At 35.7% G+C, this 25,750-nt stretch overlaps 1 protein-coding gene across 1 annotated transcript in view; it reads right to left on the bottom strand.

Moving 5' to 3' along the window:
- Positions 1 to 1,242: 1,242 nt before the first annotated feature.
- Positions 1,243 to 25,750, bottom strand: part of FBXL17 (F-box and leucine rich repeat protein 17) — a 494,196-nt gene continuing 469,688 nt past the window's right edge. The window contains exon 9 of the mRNA XM_027869182.1: positions 1,243 to 4,032. Coding sequence (XP_027724983.1) covers positions 3,895 to 4,032 — 138 coding nt within the window. The 3' untranslated portion in view covers positions 1,243 to 3,894. The remainder of the gene's footprint in view (positions 4,033 to 25,750) is intronic.

Here is a 25,750-nt window from a genome sequence, read left to right on the forward strand (position 1 = left end):
ATACCCCAGTATTCCAGGCCACTCCAAAATAACCCATAACTAAACTCCTGTCACACTTCTCAAATGAGTGACATGTAGAAGCAGGTGGTGCAGTGGAAAGCACGCTGGCTTTGAGAATGAAAAGAGCCCAGCTTTGCCAGGCACTAGTTGTGTATGACCCTGGGTAAGACATCCATTCACCAAGACTAGTGTTACAGCCGTCATCCTTGATTCCTTACTTCCCATATTCAATCTGCTGCCAAGGCCTGTCAGTTTCACCTTTGCGATATCTCTTGATACAGCCCCCTTCTGACCTCTGACAGTGCCACCACTCCAGTGCAGGCCCTCATCACCTCATGCCTGGACTACTGCAATAGCTTTGGTTGATCTGCCTGCTTCAAGTCCACTCAGTTGTCAAAGTGATCTTCCTAAAGCACAGATCTGGCTATGACATCCAGCCCCCATTAAAAAAAAACAAAAAAACAAAAAAAAAAACTCCAGTAGCTTTTTATCACTTTCATGATCAAATATAAAATCTGTTCAGAATTCAAAGCCCTTCATATCTTGCCCCTCCTCCCCCCAGTTTTCTCACATCTTAAACCACCTAGTCCTCCCCCCAACATATACCCTGCCACGAAGAAGACATGCCATCTCCTGACTCTGGGCACTCTCACTGACTATCTACCATGCACCTAATGCTATCTCTCCTCATCTCTGCCTCCTGGCTTCCTTCAAGTCCCAGATAAAAGTCCACCTTTTCACTGCCTTTCTCAACCCCTCTCAATTCTAGTGCCTTCTGTCTGTTTAGAATATCCGATTTATCCTGTATATAGTTTGTTTGTAGTAAGTAGTTTGCTTCTTGTCTCCTTCATTTTATCGTGAGCTCCTTGAGAGCAGAGAGTGTTTTTTACCTTTCTTTGTAACCCCAGCAAATAGCACAGTGCCTGGCACTTAGTAGGGGCTTAATGAATCTATAGTGACTGACTTTCTAAGTCTTTTCATTTATAAAATGAAAGGTGTGATGATTTCTAACTGCTTTAAGCTTTATTGGTCTATGATTTCTCACCATTTTATCTGCTTTCATTAAACAAAGGACAACTTAGAAATTTATGAAGACTCAATCATATTGACTATTCCAGGTGAGTCACTACTGCTTTCTAAAAATATTTAGTGAGCCAAATTAGTACAGGAATTCATATGAAGTCCACAGTCCCCACAATAAACATTAAGAAGCGTATCTGCAATACAGAAAACAAAAGCCACTGTGTTTTACTTCTTTTTTATTTCAACCCATTGCAAGGTCAAAAATTTCACGGAAAAATAGAAACCTACAAAGGCTGAATTTTCTTGTTGCACTCAGAAAGGGGCATTCAGGACAAAGGACCAAGCTTCTCCACTTCAGCACTATGATTCATTGTCTTTATTCTGAAAGGGCTGTAGACACTTTGGAGAAGATAAAAAGTCCAGCATTCAATTTGTCTACATATATTTGTGACATTCCAAGCAAAAATGCTACATTTCCCAGAACTGTTGCAAATCTCATTTTGAAGCATCTAATTTATAAGGACACACTGAACAACTGTCCCTGGAGTCCTTGCAGTGGATGAGGTTTTGGTTGTCCTCTGCTGTGAATACTTTGGGGCTAGATATGAGCTTTCTCTGAATGTACCAAATTGAGATTCACCTGTGTCTCAAAAAATAAATGCAACCCCTTTACTTAAGCTTGAGTATTTTAGAGCACTGTACTTTAGGTTTACACAATGCAATGTTTAAGGGGAAAAAACTCAAGTACACATCTCAAAAAACATTCAGTAACTGAACAGCAACACTCTGGAGGTTATAACTTCCACTGGAAGCCACGACATTTCTATTTTTGATGGCTGTCACTTCTTTTGTCATTTTTAACTATTTAAAATATATTCAGACATATATAGAAAATTAAACTTCTGCTTATTCATTCGAGCTATGACTACACATATTGTCTTATAAATCAGTTTTAGATTAAAAACCAGTTAAAATATTGCCAACTAAGGTATTTCTTTAGTAGTTGGGAAATGAGTATGAAAATCATATAGTACAAGGTGTAAGAAATATAGTTTGTTGATTATAAACAGCCCCTTTCTTCCAGAGTAATAATGTCCTTCCAGAGAAAGTTAGCAATCTCCTGCATAGTCATGGAAAACACTTCTGTTGCTTACTGACTAGGGTTTTTTTTTAAATATGATTCGGACTTTTAAAAAACAGGCAACATTGACATGGTAACATAATCAGAGGAGACAGTTGTTTTAAAAAGTAATTTTAAATAAGTGAATGATATACATATTTAACAACATGCCTACTTCCCAAAGCTACTATCATCTACAACTTTGGGGGAAAATAAGGTACCTGTGGAAATGGAAAACTCATTTAATATACCTGTTAAAGACAGAATAGTGGCTAATGGTAATAGCATGGAAGAATAAATAGCAAATTCATGAAACAGAATTCTGTTTCTAGTTCTACTCTGAAGGACAGTATACTTTATGTTAAGCAAATCCTATGCTTTGATAACATATGTCAACACAGTAAAGAATTGACTGAGCTTGGGATAGGCTATCAAATATGGGACATGGAAATTTAAAAACATTTTCATTTACTGATGGACATTTTACTGACAGTTGGACATCTTTCTTAAAACAAATAAATGATTAATATTGACAACAAAAGTGTAAACAGGAGTGTAATTAATAAATTTTCTAATTGTTAGCCAACATTCATTCTTTACCTGTGACATACCTACCACTCAAAAACAAGAACATGCAAAAACAAATCCCTTCTACATATCAGCATTTCTAAATCCAAAAGAAAAAGAAACAAAAATCAACTGAAAGACTGTCTATTTAAATATTAATTAGTTATCATTCATTAACATTCCTATTAAAATCATAGAAAAGGATTTTCATAATTATTAAAATAAAGAAAACAATTAAATGATCTATAGATTCTGTCACAACAGCACATCCTTAATTAAAATGGTGGCTTCACTGTACATAATACGGAGATTAGTCCCAATTTTAGTCAAAATATAATCTGCTCTTAAATTGGTGCTTGCAGTGAAACCACAGCTAACACAAATATTAACCTAAACCCTAAGAAAAGCTTTAGTACTCTAGATAACTCAAACCACTTGTAGAACAATGAATAATTTACTGAGTTGGCCCAGAGAATTAAGCTTGCTTTTTGCTTTCAAAAATTTTAAGGGCTCTACTCTTGTCTAGTGCCCATGTCACCCCATGGTGATAAGTTAGACAATGCTCCTGGATGCACTCACTTAGTTGGACACTATGATGGTGCATTAAGTGATTCTGTAGTGGCCTGAAATAGTACCCAAATGCCAACAAATGACATCTGTTAATAGAAAGAATCTGGCACAAGGTGTTGTTTTTTTTAATACTGGTTTCTAGGGTTCATAATCAGTATAAGATCACTTCTATTTTGCTATGGCTTGTCAAAGTCAACAATTAAATTACATCAGTTAAAGAAAGTGGCCACTCCTTTGGGGAAATCTGAACATTTTAAAGATAATAGGAATTTAATGCTCAGAATAATAAATCCAATCTGGACATTCTATCTTAAAATTCTTTTTTTTTCCAGAAAAGGGCCCCAAACCTAAGAAGATCCATTGTTTTAAAAATCCTTAATTTTGAAAAATAAAAAATAAGAGACTCATCTGGTAACAGCTAACATCTGTTCTTATGTTCTGTAGAATCCAAATGGAAAATACACACTCGCTCGTGCACATACACACTCATATAGACACTGAGAAAGGTGAACTTTAAAACATTCCCAAAGATCATATCATATATCCCAAATCTGTAATTCCCATTACACCTGCTGAATATATCAGAGAGTTGACTTCAAATACTAAAGGGAGTGTTAAGAGACATTAGACATATTGGGTGTCCAGCCCATCTGATAAGCACGTTCCAGGGTCCTCTTGCAGTCTTGCAGGACAGTACTGAAAGTTATATGTGGATACTGGTGCACAAGCTGTTCCACAGTTACTTCATTCACCTATAACCAAAGAAGAAAATCCAGGACTCATCAGAAGCAAGAAAGGTAAATGAAATATTGACTCTAAATCCCTACATTCTAAGAGTCAGAGAATCCAGAGTTCCAAAGATCATCAAGACCCATCTTTATTCCAAATGAATCCCCTCTCAAATATACGGAACCAGGAAGTTTTACATTCCCTTCCCAGCCATATCCTGTATTGTAGAACATAAATACCAAGCAAAGGAATTCATTCCATTTGAGAACAGCTTTGACCAGGGCAGCTAGGTGGTGCAGTGGATAGAGCATCGGCCTTGGAGTCAGGAGGACCTGAGTTCAAATCGGACCTCAGGCACATGACATTCACTAGCTGTGTGACTCTGGGCAAGTCACTTGATCCCAATCACCCCACTGAGAAAGAGAGAGAATAGTTTTGACCATTGGGAACATTCTTCTCTAAGCTCATCTGATTTTGTAATTTATAAGATCACAGGTTAACAAATTCAAACTTTATCAATATCCAATAAAAATCTAATGGTTGTAATGTGAGTTATCAATAAGATAGTTTTCTCCTATATAAAGATAAAGGTTACAAATAAAGGAAATCAGAGATCAACTCTAAAACATATTATCACCTGTTCATGTAGGATAAAAATATGCGTGATGATATAGAGGATTCATGGTATGAGCTTTTTGGAAATTTTTATTTGGAAATTTCTATTTTTGTTCTTTAAATGTAATGGTATCACAAAATTCAAGTCCTTTATGAAAAGGGTTGAAATTTGAGAAATAAATAATTAAAACATACAAGGCTGGCTAAGGCTGGCAGGTCAGAGATATCCCCATAGACCTTAACCATCTTGATTAGACAAGGAAACCAGACAAGCCTAATTAAAACTAACACCTTTACAATTACAGTGCTGTGAAGGGATTAATTTGTCAATTATTTTAAAGGTGATTGCCATTCATATCACAGAGGGAGACAGCTTCCTTTTCCCTTTAGATAAATAAATGATTAACCTAAGGACCACAACTTTTAGGTATTTTTATTTGAAATCTTTATTGAACAATGGATCATTTTCAAATTCATCAATATTTTTATTTCAATATTTAACAAGCTAGCCTGAAAGAAGGTGCTAGTGATACATCTTCGTGGTTCCTCTCTCACATCCTAAATGGGGAAAAAAAAACCAGGTAGGACCAATGGGGAAAACACACAAAAAAACTAGATAGACTAACTGAAAGCCTGCTTATAGATAATATTGGAAGGATAATGAACTTTAAGTCAGATTTTTTTTTTATCCTCTGAAGTGCCAAGGTGTCTGTGCTGTCCTATACTGGAGTGCTCTGATAGGAATCCAGAGATTTCATTTTTGCAGACATTTTTCACCAGTTACTTGATCATAGACATAGGCATGTCTTTCCCAGAATATCTGGCCCTACAAAACTGACTTGCATTTAAAGGTAATTTGACTTCATGTCTAACTAGGCAATTGTTCTAATAAAAAAAACTGTTGCTTTTGGAAAGAAGAAAGTATTTTCATGAGTCAAAATAAAACCCATCACGCTATTTATTTCTTAGAATTAAGCAGTAGTATGCAAGTAGATATGAGAATATATATATATATATAAATATTTCATTTGAAAAAAATCCCACCTTATGGAGTTTCTTAAAATACTGTTTTATTCAAGAAATGTCTTAGCAAACACCATTGTCTAATGGCTCACCCTCCTCCCCCACAGAGTAAAAAAAAAATAACAAATAAATTATTTCAGTACTAACATTTTCTTCTCTTTAGAAAATGTTATTCTTTGTGGCTTTTAATGAAAAACACACCACACCAGATCCCAAATGACCTATTTTTAAAAAAGACATTAGGGATTTGGTGGAGTGTGTTTTTTATTAAAGAACATTAGTAAATGTTAGAGCTGGAAAGGGCTTAAAACTCATCTGTCCAGTTCTCATTTCATAGATAAGGAAGTTGAAGCTCAGAGATGTTAAGAGATTTGGCCAATGTCACAGAGCTAGTAAGTGTCAGACCTGAGACTGTGTTAACTATTTTGAGACTACTGAAGTTGATGGTCTTCCTGCAATATACTGTTGGACAACTTCTGTGCTAGGGGTTTTTAGGGAACTGATTTTCTGTGGTTGGGTTTTTAGTGAAAAGCATTTCTATTTCATATATATATATATATGTATATATACACACACACACACACACTCACACACATATATGTATACATATATACATATATGTGTACATGTGTGTATGTGTGCGCACATATATGTGCATGTGTGTTTGTGTGTATATAATATATATTTTATATATATATATATATATATATATATGGAGAGACAGAGAAAGAGGGAGAGAGAAAGGTAATCTACTTTAACCCTTTATTGTACGTGAAGATGACTATTTTTCTTTTAGAAGTGCCTAAGAATTAGTGTGTAATCAGTTTTAGGATAGATTCACTCTAGGGTTTCTTTTTAAGCAAGCTCCCCTAGGACATCTGAAATATGCACCAACTTAACAAAAATTTAATTTAAATACCCCTGTCTAATCCATGGGCATATCTGTAATATGCTAAGTTGCAACAATAATACATGGCAATTTGGCCTTGCTTTGATGTAAGATAACCAGTATTAGTTATCTTATGTAGTCAGAATACAACTTCCTCAAATCCCTTTTGCTAATGTGGTACTCTATAGAAATGGTGGTGGTAGGAAGCATAAATACTAAGTTTCAGAGCTTTGCTGGAATCATACAACTGAAAGAATATAAATTCTACAACAGAAGCTATTAAGGTCAAGTAAATACATTAGCTTCTTATAGTAAAGACTATTCGATATATTTAGTGTTTCCTAGTAATATATTGTAACATTCTTTACTAAAATCACATTCTTTTGTCCCTTTAAAATAAAAATTGTGCCTTTTTCTTTGGATAGACTGCCTATACATTTGGCTGCCTTAACAGAAAGAATTTAGCAGAAAAAAAGCAGCAAGCTAGTATAAATCATTTTAAATCATTACCCCTACACATATCTGCAGACTCTTTAAGTCACAATTCTAGAAACTAGGATGAAATAGAATTATTCTCTGTTCCAAATCAGAAAATTATACAATAGAAAAGGTGAATATGAAGAATTTAAGCTTAAAAAATGCTTCACCATGACTTCAAGGTCTTTACATATTCAATATCTTTTGCTTTGACTGAAAACTATCAGTGATAACTTCTCTATTGCATGTTTGATTTGAAAAAATGCAGCACATCTTTGAGAAATGTGCAGCACAGTCACTTGGGGGAAATTACAGTGATTAAAAGGAAAAGCATGTAACATAGGTTTTTTTTAATGGCAGAAAGATTAGATTTTGCAGTTCTCTTCAAGCCTGCAGAACTATAATTTACATTTTCAAAATTATTGTAACTTTTTAAAGAAGGTGGTAGCAATTTGTCTGACATTTTAATCTATTTTGAGTTAATATCCATTAGTAATTTTTGAAAATGTGAGGCAAATTGCTATGCTAATTATGGCAAATCATACATTATATTGCTGTTGCTGCTACTGAACTGTGATGAGAGAACCTTTAAAATTTTGGTTTCGGTTTCTTAAATTAGGACATTTACCCGATTTTCTGGACTTTTAAATTATTTCTCTATATCCATAACAGTGATGTATGACTTTCCTCATAACATCCCCAAATCCAAAAACAAACTCAGTTCTGCCCTCAATTTCCACCTTCCATTATACACAAGTGATTAATTCAAGCAAAGTTTGTGTAAAACAAATTTCTGTTAATTAGATTAATTTTTCCCTCTTGGTTAGATTAGAAAATAGGAGATGTGTTGGTGAAAAAAATGGGCCCATGGATCATATTTCAGAAATAAGTAAATCTATTTAAATGACAAGTAAAAATTATCTAGCACAAAACTAATAACACAATAGTTTTAATGTTTAATATTTTCTGTATCATACTAAAATAAGCCCCTAAATGAAAAATAAATTATGGAAAAGACCATACTGTATGATACTATAACATCCTGAGGGTAGGAATCTTGTCTTATCTAAACATTCCTTCTCTCTCTCAGTGCCTAGCACAGTACACCATAGACACTAAATAAATATCTTTTGAATTAATGAATACAAGAAATTCAAGTAGTAAGATCATCAATCTCACATGCTGTTGCTATACTAGATATAAGGTCTTAGCAATTTAGCTTACTCTAACACAAACTTTTAAATTCCATAATACTTCTCATTTTATACCCATAGGAAATTTTAAATATATTTTTCCCACTTTGAAATTACTTGGATTTGCTGAGATCTTCCAATAAACCAACGTACCCAATTTGTTTTATCATCCTCAGACGGGAGAAGATAAGGAATAAAATCCATAATCTTTGCTCAGCTATTTTTTTCTGAGGTAAGTTGTAGGAAAATGATCAAATAAGCAGGCTACATTTTATTTGTTAATTAATAACTAGTGTCTTTACTAGGAAATTTTTTGCCTTTTAATTTTATTTTTGGTTCCAAATTCTCTCCCTCTCGCCACACCTTCTTTGCCCATTATCCAGTATCAAACTGTTTTGATGATTACTCTTTTGTAATATACTCTGTGATCTAATACTACTAGGCCTCTTTCCTTCACATTTTTTCCCCAATGATTCTCTTGATAGTCTTGACCCTTTATTCTTCTAAATGAATTTTGTTAATAATTTTTCTAGCTGCATAAAGTAATTTTTGATAGTTTGGTATAGTGCTGAGTGAGTAAATTAATTTAGGTAGCATTGCCATTTTTATTATATTGGGTTGACCTACCTATGAGTAATTAATATTTCTCTAATTATTTAAGCCTATCTTTATTTGCATGGAGTGTTTTGTAATTGTGTGCATAAAGTTCCTGTGATCCTCAAATATTTTATACTGTTTGCAGTTATTTTAATAGAATTTCTCTATCTCTTCCTGCTTAGATCTTTTGGTAGTATCTAGAAAATGCTGACAATTTGTTTGGATTTATTTTACATCCTATAACTTTGCTAAAGTTTTGAATATTTTGACTAGTTTTTAGTTGACCACATAGGGCTCTCTAAGTATACCAACATATCATCTGCAAAAAAATGATAGTTTTGTTTCCTCATTGTCTATACTTATTTCTTCATTTCTTTTTCTTGACATTGCTAAGGCTAGTATTTCTAGTACAGTATTGAATAATAGTGGTGATAATGATTCATCCTTGATCTTGTTGGAAAGGCTTATAGTTTTTCCCCCTTACAGATAATAATTTCTCTTGGTTTTAGATAGAAACTACTTATTTTAAGAAAAGTTCCTTTGATTCTTATCCTTTCTTTTTATTTAAATAGGAATGGGTATTGTATTTTGTCAAAAGCGTTTTCTGCATCTATTGAGTGTGATCATATAATTTTTGTTGTTTTTGTTATCGTTATGGTAAATTGTGTTTAATGTTTTCCTGATATTGACCCAGTCCTGCATTCCTGGTATAAATTCAGTCTGGTCATAGTGTTTGATTTTGGTGATATATTGCTATAATTTCCTTGCTAGTATTGTATTTAAAAATTTTGTTGCAATATCCATTAGAGAAATTGGTCTAGAGTTTTCTCTCTCTGCTTTTGTTTTTCCTGGTTTAGGAATCAAAACGATATTTGTGTCATTGAAGGAATTTAGTAGGACTCCTTTTTTACCTATTTTTTTCCAAGCAGTTTATATAATATTGGAATTAACTGCTCTTTAAATGTTTGGCAGAATTCACTTGTAAATCCTTCTGGTACTGTTTTTTCCCCCTTGGGGAACTCCTCATTTATGGCTTTTTTCAATTTCTTTTTCTAAGATAGGGTTATTTAAAGATTATTTCTTTTGTTAATCTGGGAAATTTATATTTTTATAAATATTCACCCATTGTACTACTATCACTTCATTGTCTATGATACCTTTTTAGCAAAATGCAGTTTCCCTGATTATCACTTTTAATTAGGTCTATTTTTGCTTTTGCTTTGTCTGAAATCATGATCGCCATCCCTGCCTTTTTTTTTTTACCTTCAGCTGAAGCGTAGGAGATTCTTCTCTAGCCCTTTATTTTAACTTTCTGTTTCAAGTGTGTCTCTTGTAAACAACATATTGTTGGATTCTGGTTTCTAATCCATTCTGCTATCCTCTTCCATTTTATGGGTGAGTTCATCCCATTCCCAATTATGTTGCTGACTGTGTATTTCCCTCCTTTTGTTTTCTATTTATCCTTTTTTTTTCTCAGTCCCCTCCTCTAAAGTCTGCTTTGCTTCTGATTATTGCCTTCCTTAGTCTACCGTTTCTCTTATCACCATGCCTCCCTCCTTTTAATCCCTTCCTCTCCTACCTCCCTGTTCTATAAGATAAATTTCTACATCCAACTGTATATATAAATATGTGTGTGTGTGTGTGTGTGTGTATGTTGGACTGGTTAAAAAACCCTTTGTTTTTGTTTTATTGTTTTTTGATGTCTCAGAATCACTAGCTTCTATTTGAACAATTTAAATTTTTAATGAGTTATGTTCTTCAGTTTTTGTTTGTTTGGGTTTTTTTGGTAACTTTTTTACCATTTAGAGTTCTTTTCTTCAGTATTTTTTTTTAACAAGCTGTAAATTTTCTATTCCCAATTTTTCCTCTACCACTCTTATTAATATATTTTGTAATTATTTTCTTTAGATCTTGTAGGAATTCTTATTGGGCTTGTGTTTAATCCGCATTTTTTCTTTGAGACTTCGCTTGTGGATTTTTTCAGGTCATTGTTTTCTTCTGAGTTTATATCTAGAGCTTTCCTGTCACCATAGTAGCTTTTTATAGTCAGGAATTTTTTTTTGGGGGGCGAGGTCATTTTCCCAGTCTATTTCTTGACTTTGTTAGAGTTGGGTACTATTCACCTGGGGCGGGGGCAGGGGGGATGAGTAGCCTGAACTTCAGTCTTTTATGTCTTTCTGGTGCTTTCACAGCTAGGTCTGGGGACCAGTAAGTTTTAGGACCTTCCAAAATGGTTTGATCTAGGAAAGTGGTCTAGTCATTATCCTCCTGGCCTGCATTCTGGTCCTTATTCAGATAGGGCCCCTGCTCCCTTGAGACTACAACTACTCCTCTCTGCCCTGGAACAGATTCCTGGAACTGGGTAATGGGCAAAGAAGCTGACAAATGATGACTTGTTCTGTGCCCAGTGCCAGCACAGAGGACCCTTAGAATCTCTTTCTAACTAGGTATTCAGTACCCTTTCTGTCCCTGTGCACTGGGCTCTCTCACTGCCACCACCACTGCTGTTACTGTCACTTCTACTGTCACAGCTACCTCCAAAGCTCACAGCCTGTGGTGTTTCTGCTGTGCTATGCTCCAGGGCAGCTCCCACGCCAGTGTCTACAGACATCCTCTCTTTCTGCCCTGAAAGCTGTCCTGAGTTAGGAAATAACTCACTGTGACTTTTTGTTGGTTATCCTGTTCAGAATTCTGTTTTGTATGCTTTCTAAAGCTGTTTAGAGTGTTGTATTGGGAGAGCTTGGAAAAATGCTCACTTTACTCTGCTTAATTTTTTTAAACTAGGGACTGTTAATACAAGATGCTCATTATTGCTGAACATCATTAGCCGACTTCCAAAGCTGAGCTATAGCACACAAATAGTGTGCTACAGCTATGCAGGTAGATAGGTAGATAGACAGACAGATGACAGATAGATAGACAGATAGATAGATAGATAGATAGATAGATACTAGACCTGTGATTTCATTAGTATTAGGTATTCCTGGGTGATGAAATCTCTGAACCAACCATTTTATAGATTCATAGTCTTAAATAGTTGCCTAGAGCAACGAGGGGCTAAGTATGACTTGTTCAGGATAACACAGATAGTATGTCAGAGATGGGACTTAATACCAGGTCTTCCTGACTTTGAGGCCTGCTCTTTATCCACTATGCTATGGCATTTGTGTGTGTGTGTTTGTGTGTGTCTGTGTGAATTCAAAGATTAAAAAAATTTTAACAATGGAAGACTTAGAGAAAGGGAGGGAATTCTATGGAACACATTTGGGTAAAGATCAATTAAGGCATAAACACAAACCACGTTGTCCTTGAATATATTATAGGTCACATGGACAAAAAAAGAAGAAATAGATAAATTCAGGAAACTTATAAACCTATTATGGAAGCCTAACACAGTAATGATGAGGATCCTCTACAGTGTGGACATCTTCTAGAGCTCTCTTTTTGCTAAAAGTAAAGCTAAAAATTTCATGCCTCACCTTCATGATACTATATCCTAGGGTACTAAAAGAAATGGAAATTTTGATTGCTGAGCCACTATCAGTAATATATGAAAGATCATAGAGACCTGGAGAAGTATCCAAGAAATGAAGAAGGGCAAATATCCTGATTTTCAGAAAAGAAAAGAGAATGGAGTATGCAACCTTGAAATTAAGTTTTGAGCTTAACTTTAGCAAATCTGACTTCCATTCTTGGTGAGGGACTCAACAGAGCAAAGCTATCTTGAGGCATTTATGGATGAAATCAGGAGGTCAACAAACAAAAAATATGGAAAAGATCTGCCATTATGTTTATAATAATGCTTTTTTTGCCACCAAACACAACACCCACCATTCTTGGACTCTTAACATCATAGTTCCAGACATGCTTATACAGGAGACAGAAGTGGCACTGAAGAAAACAAAGTTGAAAAAAGCAGCTGAACTAGACCAAATATTCACAGAGGAGGTGTATGTGTATCTGTCTGTCTTTGTATCTACGTATCTATCATATCTTGGACTGACACTACAAATGGACACTGAGTTGGGCCTAGAACTAAACAAAGGAAGAGAGAGGGTTGAATTGCCTTTGGGAAATTTTAAAGTTCTTTTAATGACTACAAACTTCTTGCTTTATTAAAAGTCCATCTTATAAATAATAGTCTACTAGTGTGGTTCCATACATACGTGGAATACTACCGTCCCTGAAGAACTAAAAATTAGTAACATTAACAGTGCAGTGGAGAGGTGCATGTAGGGTGAGAGCAAGCTGCAAAACATTCCAAATGAGGAGTTATGGAGAACCAGAATAAAGGATGCCAATGAAGAAATGTGTGAGCAAGATGGGATGGTCACATGTATATAGTATGGGACAAATGATAAACAGTTAGCCATGTGCTCCATTGGTAATGTTACAACATCAACAGAAATGGAGAAAGACTCCAGCTTGTTGGATAGACTCCTTGTAGCAAGACTATGGGAGGACAAGGATAATAATCACACAGTATGTTCAGTAAGGATAGATCACAATTTGCATAATTTGAGAGACTGTATACATAAATCACAGCTCCATTTAAATATCTGAGTTGAGTATCATTATAGAGATGAGTAGGGAACATCTAGAAAAGTAAGCTGTAACCACACAAAGTCAGCATGGCTTTATGCCAGATTACCTAAATTTCCTTTTCTGGCAGGGTATTATTAGACTGCTAGATCATGAGAATGTTATAAATCTATCAGATTGCCTGGAATTAGAGTCTGAATGGAGGCCTTCAAAGATGCTCTGGTTAGCTAGCCAGAAGGAGTACAGAATGTCTATGCACACTCCACAGTCTCTCAAAGACACTTCCCTTAAATGTCATCTCATGTCATCACAAGTCTCCCATAAGCAAGCTCCTCAATTTTTCCATACAGGTCAGCTGCAAATTGATGCACTGCACATTTACCAGACTCCCATTATACAAGGCAAGGTAGTTTTCTCTTACAAGTTATTGAAACTGTCTTTAAGAATTAATTAGCTTGGGGGACAAAGGCCTGAACCATTGACATAGCTTTCTTACTCCAAATTCAGTCATTCCATAGCTGGAAGCAATGAAGAGTTTTGTCATGCCCAAAGTACCTCGGCATTGAGCCAGCAAGTGTGGTCAGCTAGAATGAGGAAGCATAGCTTTGCACATGATCCCAGAGATGGCTACTATAGACCCCACATTACAATTCAACCCTCATTATAAATGATACACAGGTGGCCTAAATAAAAACATCAGCACAGGAGGAGTCAGGAATGCCTCCCTTAACAGCTGAGTGTTAATGGTGTTGTGGGAAGCTCCATCTAACTGAACCAATGCTATAATTACCACTGAATATTGTTTCCATACTATATGCTGGAAGACCTAAGTTGAGTGAGCTTATCATTTCCCTCTACTTTCCTTGAATATTACTGCTTGCCTTTCCCAAGGCTGTGGTTTGAAATATTCCTAATAGATTGGTCTCCACTCACATATTCATTCACCTGTTTATTCCTTCATTCAACTACTATTTACTGTTCATTTCTGTCTCTTTCAGATTTGAAAAGCAAATTGTAGTTTACAAGAAAATCTCAAATCCCTTTATGATCCATTAGAAAGAAAAAAAATTGCCATTCTAAGTACAACCTGTGCTTTCAACCATAGTCTGAATACCTATCAAGTATAATGAGAGCTGAACTGGAATATGGGGTCTATTGGAGCCATCTCTAGAAGTATGTGCAAAGCTCTTTCTGATTCTAGCTGACCACATGTTCTGGTTCAGCACCAAGGTACTTTGGTGTGACAAAACTCCTCACTGCTTCCAGCTACGGAAAGACCCAATGTGGAATGGTTTCTACTTTGAGATGATGAAGGAATTCTCTATTGGTGGTTGAGTTGAAGGAGTTGGTAATTCAGTAGACCTTTAAACAGAATGCTCTGCTCCTGAAACTCTCTTCTTTAGACACAACAATCTGGAATATTTACCATGAAAGGTGGAGAAAGGCTGGCCCTTCCCTATCTTAGCAGAAATATTGAATTTCCCAGCACTTGGCAACCAAAGCATATGTCCTGCCTAGATGAGCCTCAGACTGGGTTTTGGGTTAGCTCTTCTGTGTTTTTGCTTTCATGATCTTAGGTTAATAAGCATTGAGCTCTAGGAAGGACATATTCATGTTTGAAGGCCACATTGTGAGTTTAATACGTTTGGAATTCTTGGGTCCATCGGGTAGAGATGACCAGAATACCAGAAACAGGAAAAATAGTGAACACCTGGCCTAACTAGTCAGAAGTCATGCATATGGAGGGAAACACTGGAGATACAAGGCTCTATTGAAGTTTAAGTATTAATCTCCTAGGACACTATAACTATAGTTATAAATTAGGTTACTGAATCCTGTTTTCAGTCTTTCTATCAATACATGCTGTGTCTTTTATACCTATTATGATTTATCTTATGTGTGGGAAATATATGTGCTACAACTGATGCATACTGTACATTGTATAAATGTACATAGTACATAGTATAGTTAGTTAACTTTTACTTTAAGTAGGTAGACCATTCTGTGATGAGGTCTCTCGGTGGTGTGAGTTGTTGTTGTAATCATTTCTACAGTTAGTCATATGAATAGATGCAGTACAGACCTCTAGGCATAAAAACACATTGATGAAGATTACAGAAATTTGAGGAAACTCTTTGTGGAACTTATACCCCTACCTCACATGTTACCTTGGGAAAATGCTATGTCACCTCAGACAACTACACTTTAAATTCACAACTCATTGGATTGTCCCTCTTGTGCTCTGATTCTTACCTTAGTATCAATCACATTTCTAATCTGGACATTGCTTTCCATATCTGGATAATCAGCTCATCAACCTGTATCTGAAGTTACTGAAAACAAATTTTTCAGTAAGCTGCTGCGACTATCATTTTTAATAATAGTTTTGTTATTAAGCTAGTCTTCTCACCAATGTCATACAACTGATCAAGAAACCAAGGCTTGTAGGACTTAACCCTTTCATACTTAGAATTCTCATCATGGGGCTTCACTGTCTTGAATGGTGGTTGTCTCAGTCACATACTATACGTAAGCTGAGGATCCATTTACCTACCCTTCACTTTTCTCCTTTTCATCAGCCACCAGGAGCATACCTCCTCTACCCCTTGAACACCTCCTCTTCTCCCCCACCCCTACTCCTCCTTCTCTCTGCTTTTTAGTTCTCAAATTATTATCAAATCAACTCTCTCATTGCTCCTGGAATTAATGTATCAGTACACTGCCCTAAGGCTATATCTTTCACCCATATATCTTTCCAAACTGCATGATCTGTCCCTGGCAATCACTCACCTATATGTATTGTATTTGTTCTTTTAAGGCAGGGCCTGTCTTCCTTTTTTATGTTCTTAGAACATAGTGATTAGCACAAAGTAAGCACTTATAAGTATTTTTTTCATTTATTCTTTATTAGAAAGACAAAAACTTCAATGTCTGTTTTTGGATTCCATGTTGAAGTTTTTTACTACCTTATTTTATTTTATTTACTACCTTACAATTTACATGGACCTCACTTTTCTCTTCTGTAAAATTAGAGAGTTGACCTAATAACATCTTCTTCATAGAAAGTCTCAGTTTTCTCCCAGCCCATCACCCCTGTACTAGCTACATTCTCCTTCTTCCTTTATCTTGACACCTTGGTGAAACAGTTCAACTCTACTGTTTTCTTATCTTGAAAGTGTCTGGACCTCTTATCATACCATCAATTGTGCCCTGCAGAGCCTCAGTGATGGATCAATCCCACCATCCACTGCCTTCACTTCTACACATGTGCTGCTAAATGAAGATGGACAAAGTCACACGGTAGGGCTGACAGGGTCCAACACAAATTTATGTTACATTAACTCATCTGGACCCTCAGGGCTACTAGGCAGTCCTTTTACACCTTTGTACTCACAGTCTCACTCACCACTATGGCTCTTCTAAACCTTTTCATCCCTCAAAATTCCCATGGCTCTCCCTCCCTCTTCGCTCACTGCTATGAATCTTGCCTCATATTGAGGGTATATGCTGAGAGTTCCTTCTCTTCCCCTCTTCTTATCTCACCCAGATGCCTTCTGCCACTATTTCACTTTCACCCCTGTCTCACACAATAAGATTACCTTTCTTGCCAAGGTCCAACCCCCTCTACATGCACAAGTGACTCCATTCCAACCTGTCTTCTTCAACAGACTGTCTCCTGCATCATCCCCACTCTCTTATCTTTAATCTCTTCCCATCTACTGACCGCTTCCCTACTACCTACAAACATGCCTATGTCTCCCCCATCCTCAAAAAACTCTCACTTGATCCATCCAGCCTTATTAGTTAACATCACATATCCCACCAGCATTTTGTGGCTAAATTCCTTGAGAAAACTGTCTACAATAAGTGCCTCTAATTCCTTTCCTCTTACTCTCTTACAGTCTGGCTTCTGCCCACATTCTTCAAACTCCTTTCTCAAAAGTTACTAAAGCTCTCTTAATTGTCAAACCTAGTGGTCCTTTCTCAGTCCTCATCCATCTTGACCTCCTCTCTAAAGTCTTTGACACCATCGATCACCCTCTTCTTCATTCTTTCCTTTCTGTAGTTTTTTGTGCCACTATTGTCTCTTGTGTCTCCACCTACCCATCTAACAGCTCCTTCTCAGTCTTCTTTGTTGTATCTTCATCTAGACTACCCTTGCTAATCACAGGTGTCCCACAAGGCCCTTTCCTGAGCCCTCTTCTCCTCTTTCTCTATACTACTTCACTTGGTGATCTTATTACCTCCCAAGAATTCAATTACCACCTCTATGTTAATGATTTTCCAGTCTTATCCAGAACCTCTTTGCTGACCTCCAATCGCAAATCTTTGCTGGCCTATTAGACATATCAAACTGGATGACCTGTAGACATCTTAACCTCAAAAGGTCCAAACTCATCTTTTCCTACCAAATTTCTCTTCTTCCTACTTTCCTTATTGCTATTGAAGGTACCATCATACTCCTAGTTTCCCAAGGCTCAAAACCTAATTGTTACACTTGACTCCTCACTCTTTCTCACTCATTTGTTGCTAAGGTTGATTTTACCTTTGCAACATCTGTCAAACATACTCGTTTCTCTTCTCTAATACTGCTACCACCCTGGTAAAGGCCCTTATCTCCTCATGCCTGGAATACTGCAATAGCTTGTTGTTCTGCCTGCCACAAGTCTTTCCCTCCTCCAGGCTATTCTTCACTCAGCTGCTAAAGTGATTTTCCTAGAGCACAGTCCAACCATCTTATTCCCCTACTCAATAAACTCCAGTGGCTCCCTATAACCTCTAGGGTCAAATATAAAATTCTATCTTGGCATTCAAAATGTGATACACTTTTCCTACCTTTCCAGTCTTTTTATACCTCACACTCTCATATGTTCTCTTTGATATAGTGATACTAGCCTCCTTGAGTTTCTTCATATGAAATATTCCATCTACTGACTCCGGGCATTTTCACTGGCTGTACCTCTGCATGAAATGGTCTCCATCCTCATCTCTGCCTCTAGGCTTCCTTCCAGTCTCAGCTAAAATTCAACAGGAAGCTTTTCTCAATCCCTCTTAATTCTAGTGCTTTCCCTCTGTTGGTTATGTCTTCTTTATCCTGTATCTATCTGAAGATTACCTGGCTAGATAAAGTACTGGACACTAAGGTCTTCTCTTGAACTGAACTGCCAATCATTCAAACTCTACTACATGGAGTACAACTCTGATGGGCTGGTCACATAACCTGAATGCCAAACAAAAGTTTACCTAAAAGTCTATTTTTGGAGAACTCACACAAGACAAGCACTCACAAGGTCAAAAGAAGTGGTACAAGGATATTCTCAAGGTCTCCCTGAAGAACTTTAGTATCAATTATGAGACATTAGAGACATTGGGACAGGACCACCCAGCATGGTAGGACTGCATCAAAGAAGGCACTGTGCTCAATGAACAAAGCAGAATTGCAATAGTACAAAGGAAATGTGAGATGTGCAAATCTAAAGACATCTTCACCCCAAATGTTCATACAGACTATCTCAGACTCAGCCAATGATAGAGTCTTCCGAGCTTATACTGGACTGATCAGCCACAGCTGAATGCACTGTACCTTGACCCCAACATCAGGATGTCACTGGTCCTCTTCTAGTATGAAGGACAAAAAACAAACCCATATCTATTTTGTTTGTACATAGTCTGCATATCTCTCCCATTTGATTGTGAGCTTCTTAAAGGCAGGGACTGTCTTTTGTCTTTCTATGTTTATATCTTCCAGTCATTACGTGGAACAGAGTTGGTGCTCACTAAATGTTTGCTGACTTATTTATATGCAATGCCACTGCTAAGAGTCCTGGATTTTGATTCCTGTGGGTGGGAGGCAATATATTTTCTCTCGGGTAATAGGCCTCTGGACTGTACTTTCAACATTACAACAAAGCCTGAACTTTCCTGGTGTTCTGGGCAGGGGTACTAGACATGCTTAGAACTAAGTATTTACCTGGTGCCAATGGCAAGAGCCATTTCAGACAACACATATTCAAATGACAGCCCACTGTTCTTTGTTTATATGCCCAGAGGCTCCAGGATGGGCCCACATTTAGGAAGGAAAAAACAGTAATATTTATTTCAGTAACATCAAAAATTTACATGAAAATGATATGAGTCATCTAAGTAAAGGTTTTACTTTTTAAAATAAGACACTAAAAAAAGAACAGAAGAGCAATATGGATTTCCCATGATCCTGCAAAGTCTTTGACATGGCAAATAATTTTAGGCTGCTGCATGCATTATATAATCATTATAACTTTTAATGGCATTTCCCATAGTCAAGTAGTATTACTTCGCACTTCTCCCCTTTTATTATCTAGCATTAGATAGAATGTATATTTAAAGTTTGCTGATTTTGCCTCAGGGTCAGGGAGCAAGAAGGAGAAGTTAAAAGATGTAGAATTTGGTGGTACTTTCACTGTCTTTTTCTTATTCTTCTGAACAGTGAAGGTATCCATGTTTCCTAGTACTATGGAAGTGGTGCCAAATATGTGCCCAAAGACCTTAGATATTGCCTTAATAGACTCCATAAAGAAAAGAAGGAGCTCATGAAAGGGGCTCCCCTATCATGATGAGGACAGAGAAAGGATCTTCAGCCTATCTCCTTCAAAAGTTGTTTACGATTTACCCTTTTCTTTTGTGTGAAATTACTTTTCTTTTCATTAGCACCTGAGAGACCATTAAACTCTTATTTGTTACAGACCATCTGCATGATTCCAGGAGCCAGAAACAGGAACAATCTGGTAGGAAGGAAGTCTTTACCAGGCTCTAACAGTTGAAAGAGGGCATTTTAAATCACAAAATACAAATATTTTTTGAAAAATGATCTTAACAGAAAAAGAGGATGGCATGGTATAAAATTCTGTTAGGAACATTTCCATTTGTCTATTTTTTAGAATATAAAACAAATTCAAAATGGTTATTAAAACTCTCTTTGTCTGCCTCAGAACTTCTGCTTTCTTCTGTGGATTTTAAAAATGGTTCATTGATGTTCTTTTCTTTCACTGCTTTTCTGCTTGGCATCACTGTTACTACCCCCTTTATCTTGTCCCTCCAAATAAATAGACGTCTTGTAACAAACAGCCAAGCTAAACAACTCCATACATTGGGCATGTTTGAAAAGGTATATCTCATTCTGTATTACTAGTCCAACACCTCTCTGTCAAAAGATGGGAAGGATGGGAAGCATGATCCATCACTGGTTTTTTACAATTGTGGTTTGTCATTTCACTGATCAGAGTTGTTGAGTCTTTAAAAAAATTTTTTTCAAAAATATTTCTTACCCCTATTGAGAAAACAAGAAAAACAAAACACTTGTTATTAAAATGTTCCTAAGTCTTTTGAGTTTGTCTTTGTAATATTGTTTGGTCATGAACTTTCTTCTGTTCATAGGTCTGATGGGTAATTTTTCCTCGCTCCTCTAACCTGTTTATGATTTTACCCTTTCTGCTGAAGTAATGTACCTAATTGGAGCTTATCTTGGTATATGTCTGATTATAGATGTTGTTCTATACCTTGTTTCTGTCACACTACTTTCCAGTTTTCTCAAGAGTTTTGGTTAAATAGTAAGTTCTTGCCCCAGCAGATGGAACCTTTGGGTTTATAAAAAAAAATAAGGCTACTCAAAATTATAAAGATCAAGCATGAGTTGAATGAAGAGATACAACACCTGCAACCCACTCCTTCGTTGAGATAAGAGATCCATGGGTGTTGTACAGTGCACATATTTTCAGATTTTTTTCAACGTATTGATCAGTTGTGCTTATTTTTTTTTAAATGCTGTTTGTTAAATGGGATTTTGTTGGGAATATGCAGAATTGCTGATGATTTATGTGGGTTTGTTTGCTGAGGTTGTTAAATGTTTCAACTAGTTTTTTAGTTGACTCAATAGGGTTTTCCAAGTTAACATATTAAATCGCCTGCAAAAAACATTGTTGCTCTTTGCCAGTGCTAATTCCTTTATTTTCTTTTTCTTGCCCTATAGCTATAGCTAGTATTTCTAGCACTATATTGAATAGTAATGGTGACAGTGGACATCCTTGCTGATCTTACTGCAAAAGTCTCTAGTTTATTACCATTACAGATAATGCTGGCTCTTGGTTTTAGAAGCTACTTATCTTGGACAGCTAGGTAACACAGTGGATAAAGTGCTGGGCTCACTCATCTTCCTGAGTTCAAATCTAGTCTAAGACATTGACTAGCTGTGTGACTTGGGCAAGTCACTTAACCTTATTTGTCTCAGAGCTGGAGAAGGAAACCGCAAACCACTCCAGCATTTTTGCCCAAACAAAAAACAAACAAACAAAAAAACAAACCCAGAAACTAAATGGTGTCATAAAGAATCAGACACAACGGAACAACTAGTACTTATCATTTTAAGGAAAGGTCTATTTATTCCTACACTTTCTAGAGGTTTTTTTTTTTAAATAAGAATGGGTTTTATATGTTGTCAAAAGATTTTTCTGCATCTATTGATATAATCATGTGATTTTGCTTGTTATTCTTATTTAATATGGTTAATTATATTTATAGTTTTCCTAATAGTGAGCCAGTCTTGCATTCCAGGTATAAATCCAACCTGGTCATACTGAATTATCTTTGTGATACGTTGCTGTAATCTCCTTGCTAATAATTTATTTGAAATTTGTGTATCAGTATTCATTATGGATATTCAGTTATAGTATTCTTTCTCTATTTTGATTCTTCCAGGTTCAGGTATCAAGACTTTGTTTCAATCATTGATTAATCTAGTAGGATCTCCTCTTTTCCTACTGTAAAACATATAAGAATTAATTTTTCTTTAGTTTGGTAGAATTCCCTTATAAATACATGTGGTTGTAGGACTTTTTTGAGAAGTTTATTTTGGGCTTGTTCAACTTCTTTTTCTAAGACTGGGTTATTTATGTCCTCTATTTCTTGTTCTAGTAATCTCAGAACTTTACATTTTTGTAAATACTTTTCAATTTCATTCAGATTTAGTTTTATTGTCATATGATTTGGTGAAAATCCCAATAATTTCTTTTATTCTTCATTGGTTGTAAATTTACCTTTTTCACTTTTCATACAGTAACCTTTTCCTTTCTTTGCTTAAAGTTAACTAATAATCTATTTTGCTTACTTTTCTTTAAAAACAGCTCCTAGTTTTACTTATTAATTCAGTGGGGTTTTTTTTGCTTTCAATTTTGTTCTTATCTTCTTTGATTTCAGGATTTCTAGTTTGTTGTTTAAGTGGGGATTTTTAATTAGTTGGTTTTCTAGTGTTTTTGTTGTTGTATACCCTATTTATTCACATGCTTTTAATCTTGTTTACTAATGAAATGTTTAGAGACCTAAATTTTCTACTACGGACTTCTCTGGTTATATCCTACAAATGGTATGTTGTTTCATTGCTATTATCTTGAATGAAATTACTGTTTTTATATGTTCTTTTACTCATCCCTTCTTTAGGATTCTTTAGTCTCCAATTAATTTTATTCATTTCTTTAGTGGCCCTTTATTGAATAAAATTTTATTGCATTGATATCCATAAAAATGAATTTAATAGTTCTGCTTTTGATTTGATTAATTTGATTAATTAATTAGTCATTTGATTAATTTTTATGACTCTAATAATGGTAAATTTATGTGAAATTTTGTATGTATATACACTCTTTTCTACTCCCATTCAATTATTTCCAGAAGTCTATAAGACTTTTCAAAAAGTTTATTTCAGTCCTTCAATTCTTTGAAAAAAATTTTGGGGTTAGATTTATTTAGGTTTGAGGTCCCCCACTATTTACGGTCTATTTCTCCATTTAACTTTTCCTTCAAGTATTGAGATGTTATGCCATTTGATACATTTATGTTTATTAGTCTTGCAACTAATTTTGCTAATATGATACCTTTCAGCAAAATGCAGTTTTCTTATTTATTTCTTTTGATTAGGTCTATTTTTGCTTTATTTGAGATCATGATTGCTAACCTTACCTTTTCCTTCATATAACAGATTTTGCTCCAGCCAACTTATTTCAACTGTGTGTACTTCTGTTTCAAATGTGTTTCTTGTAAACAACATACTACTGGACTCAGCTTCCTTGTCCATTTTGCTATACTCTTCCATTTTATGGATGAGTTCATTTTATTCACATTTAGGTTTAAATATTGTATAGTTGTATATTAAATTGTATATTTCCTTCTATCCTTTTCTCTTATATTCTTCCTTCTCTATATTTTTGCCACCTCTTTATAAAGAAGAGGCCAGTAAGAGAGAAGGCATGAGCTTAGCATTAGTCCTCTAAGATTGTTATAATCTGCTTCTGCTCCCCACCTCCTCTTCATTCCCCAATAATAGTTTCTTATCCTTTCTTTTAGGCCCCTCTTCAAAATTCATCCTCCTTAATTAGAATTTATTTTGTTTAAAAGTAATTTTTCACTTCTGTAATCTAGTCTCCCTCTTTTTCCCACTCTCCTTCCTCTCCTCTTTCCCTGATGGATGAAATGTATTTCTGTACCTAACTCTGCACGCGCATACATATATTCTACCATCCTTTAATCAATTAAGATAAGTGTTAAGTTTAAGTGTTGCCTACTCCCTCCTACTCCATTCTTGTTTGTCTTTGTAAACCTCAATTATGTAATATAATTTTCCTTATTCTTCCTCTCCCTATCTCCACAATGTATTTCTCTTCTTCCCCCCCATTCCATTCTTCATATTTGATGATGAAAAAATAACAGAACCACTCCAAGGCCATCTGTCTGATTAGACTCCCTTTATGACCCCTGATGATGAAAGAATTCTGAGGTGATACATGCAGGGGTTTGCTACTAAATGTTTAATAACCACCTCTCTGAAAATGCATAATACATTTTAAAGTTTAATCTGCATTACTAACATTTTCTCCATCACTTAAGTCTGAACAATCAAAACAAACTCTGACTTTGTAATGTTTTCCCATTTCTCAGGTGTAAATGCTCACATGGAAAATTTAACAGTGGGCTCCAGCACACCCCAACTTACATGGAATATAGTTTATTCTTGTTTAGATCCTTAAGATTGGTCACTTATGTTTACCTTTTTATATTTCTCTTGTGTCCTATGTTCGTACTTCAAATTTTCTATGCAGATCTGTTCTTATTTTTTTTTAATCAAGAATGCTTCTAAGTCCTCTATTTTATTAAAGGTCTAGTTTTGTTTTGTTTTGTTTTTCTGTAGGGTTTTACTAAATCTTTTACCTCCCGGAATATCAGATTCCAAGCCCTTTACTACTTGATAGTGGTGGCTGTTAAATCATGGGTGATTCTGACTGTGGTTCTTTGGTACTTGAATTCTTTCTGGCTGCTTGAAGTATTTTTTATTTGATCTGAAAGCTCTAGATTTCGGCTATAATATTCCTGGGAATTTTCATTTTGGGGTTTCCTTCAGGAAGTGACTATGGATTCTTTCTATTTTCACTTTGCCTACTGGCTCTAGGAGATCTGAGCAGATTCCTTATTTCTTGGAATAAGACCTCTAGACTCTTTTTTCCCCTTTTTTGTCATCATGGTTTTTAGGTAGTCCAAGGACTCCTAAATTATCACTCCCCATCTCTTTTCCAGGTCAGTTTTTGTTAAGAGATACCTTTCATCTTTTGATTTTGTTTTACTATTTCTGATTGTCTCATGGAGAAAATTAACTTCTATTTGGTCCATTTTAATTTTCAGTGAGTAGCTAGGTGGCTCAGTGGATAGAGTGCCAGGCTCAAAGTTAGGAAGACTCATCTTCCTGAGTTCAAATCCAGCCTAAGACATTTACTAGCTGTGTGACCCTGGGCAAGTCACTTAACTCTGCCTCAGTTCTTCATCTGTAAAATAAGCTGGATAAGTGAATGGCAAACCACTCCAGGATTTTTACCAAGAAAACCCCAAATGGGGTCATGAAGAGTTGAATGTGACTGAACCAACTCAACAACAACAACAACAAATTCAGGGAGTTTGTTGCTTCAATAAGGTTTTGTACTTTTTTTTTCTTTTTGGTAAGGCCATTGGGGTTAAGTGCCTTGCCCAGGGTCACACAGCTAGTAAGTGTTAAGTGTCAGAGGCTGGATTTGAACTTAGGTCCTCCTGGTTCCAAGGCCAGAGCTCTATTCACTGCGCCACCTAGCTGTCCCAGTTTTATACTTCTTGTCCTAAGCTGTTAATTATATTTCCAAATCTTTCTTCCATAGTTCTCATTTCTTTTCCCATGTTTCCTCTCCCACTCCCATTTGTTTTTAAAATCATTTTTGCTCCTTATTAAAACAACAATAAACAACTTTTGCTTTATCCCTTGAAGAAATTTCAGTTAAACTTATGCCCAAGTTGTATTTTTTCTTTAAGGCTTTCTTTATGGATACTTTAGTCATTCTCTTCTTCTGGGCTTGTGTATTG

This window comes from Vombatus ursinus, unplaced genomic scaffold (genome assembly GCF_900497805.2).
Source record: "Vombatus ursinus unplaced genomic scaffold, bare-nosed wombat genome assembly UNPS02014792.1, whole genome shotgun sequence".
NCBI classification, from domain to species: domain Eukaryota; kingdom Metazoa; phylum Chordata; class Mammalia; order Diprotodontia; family Vombatidae; genus Vombatus; species Vombatus ursinus.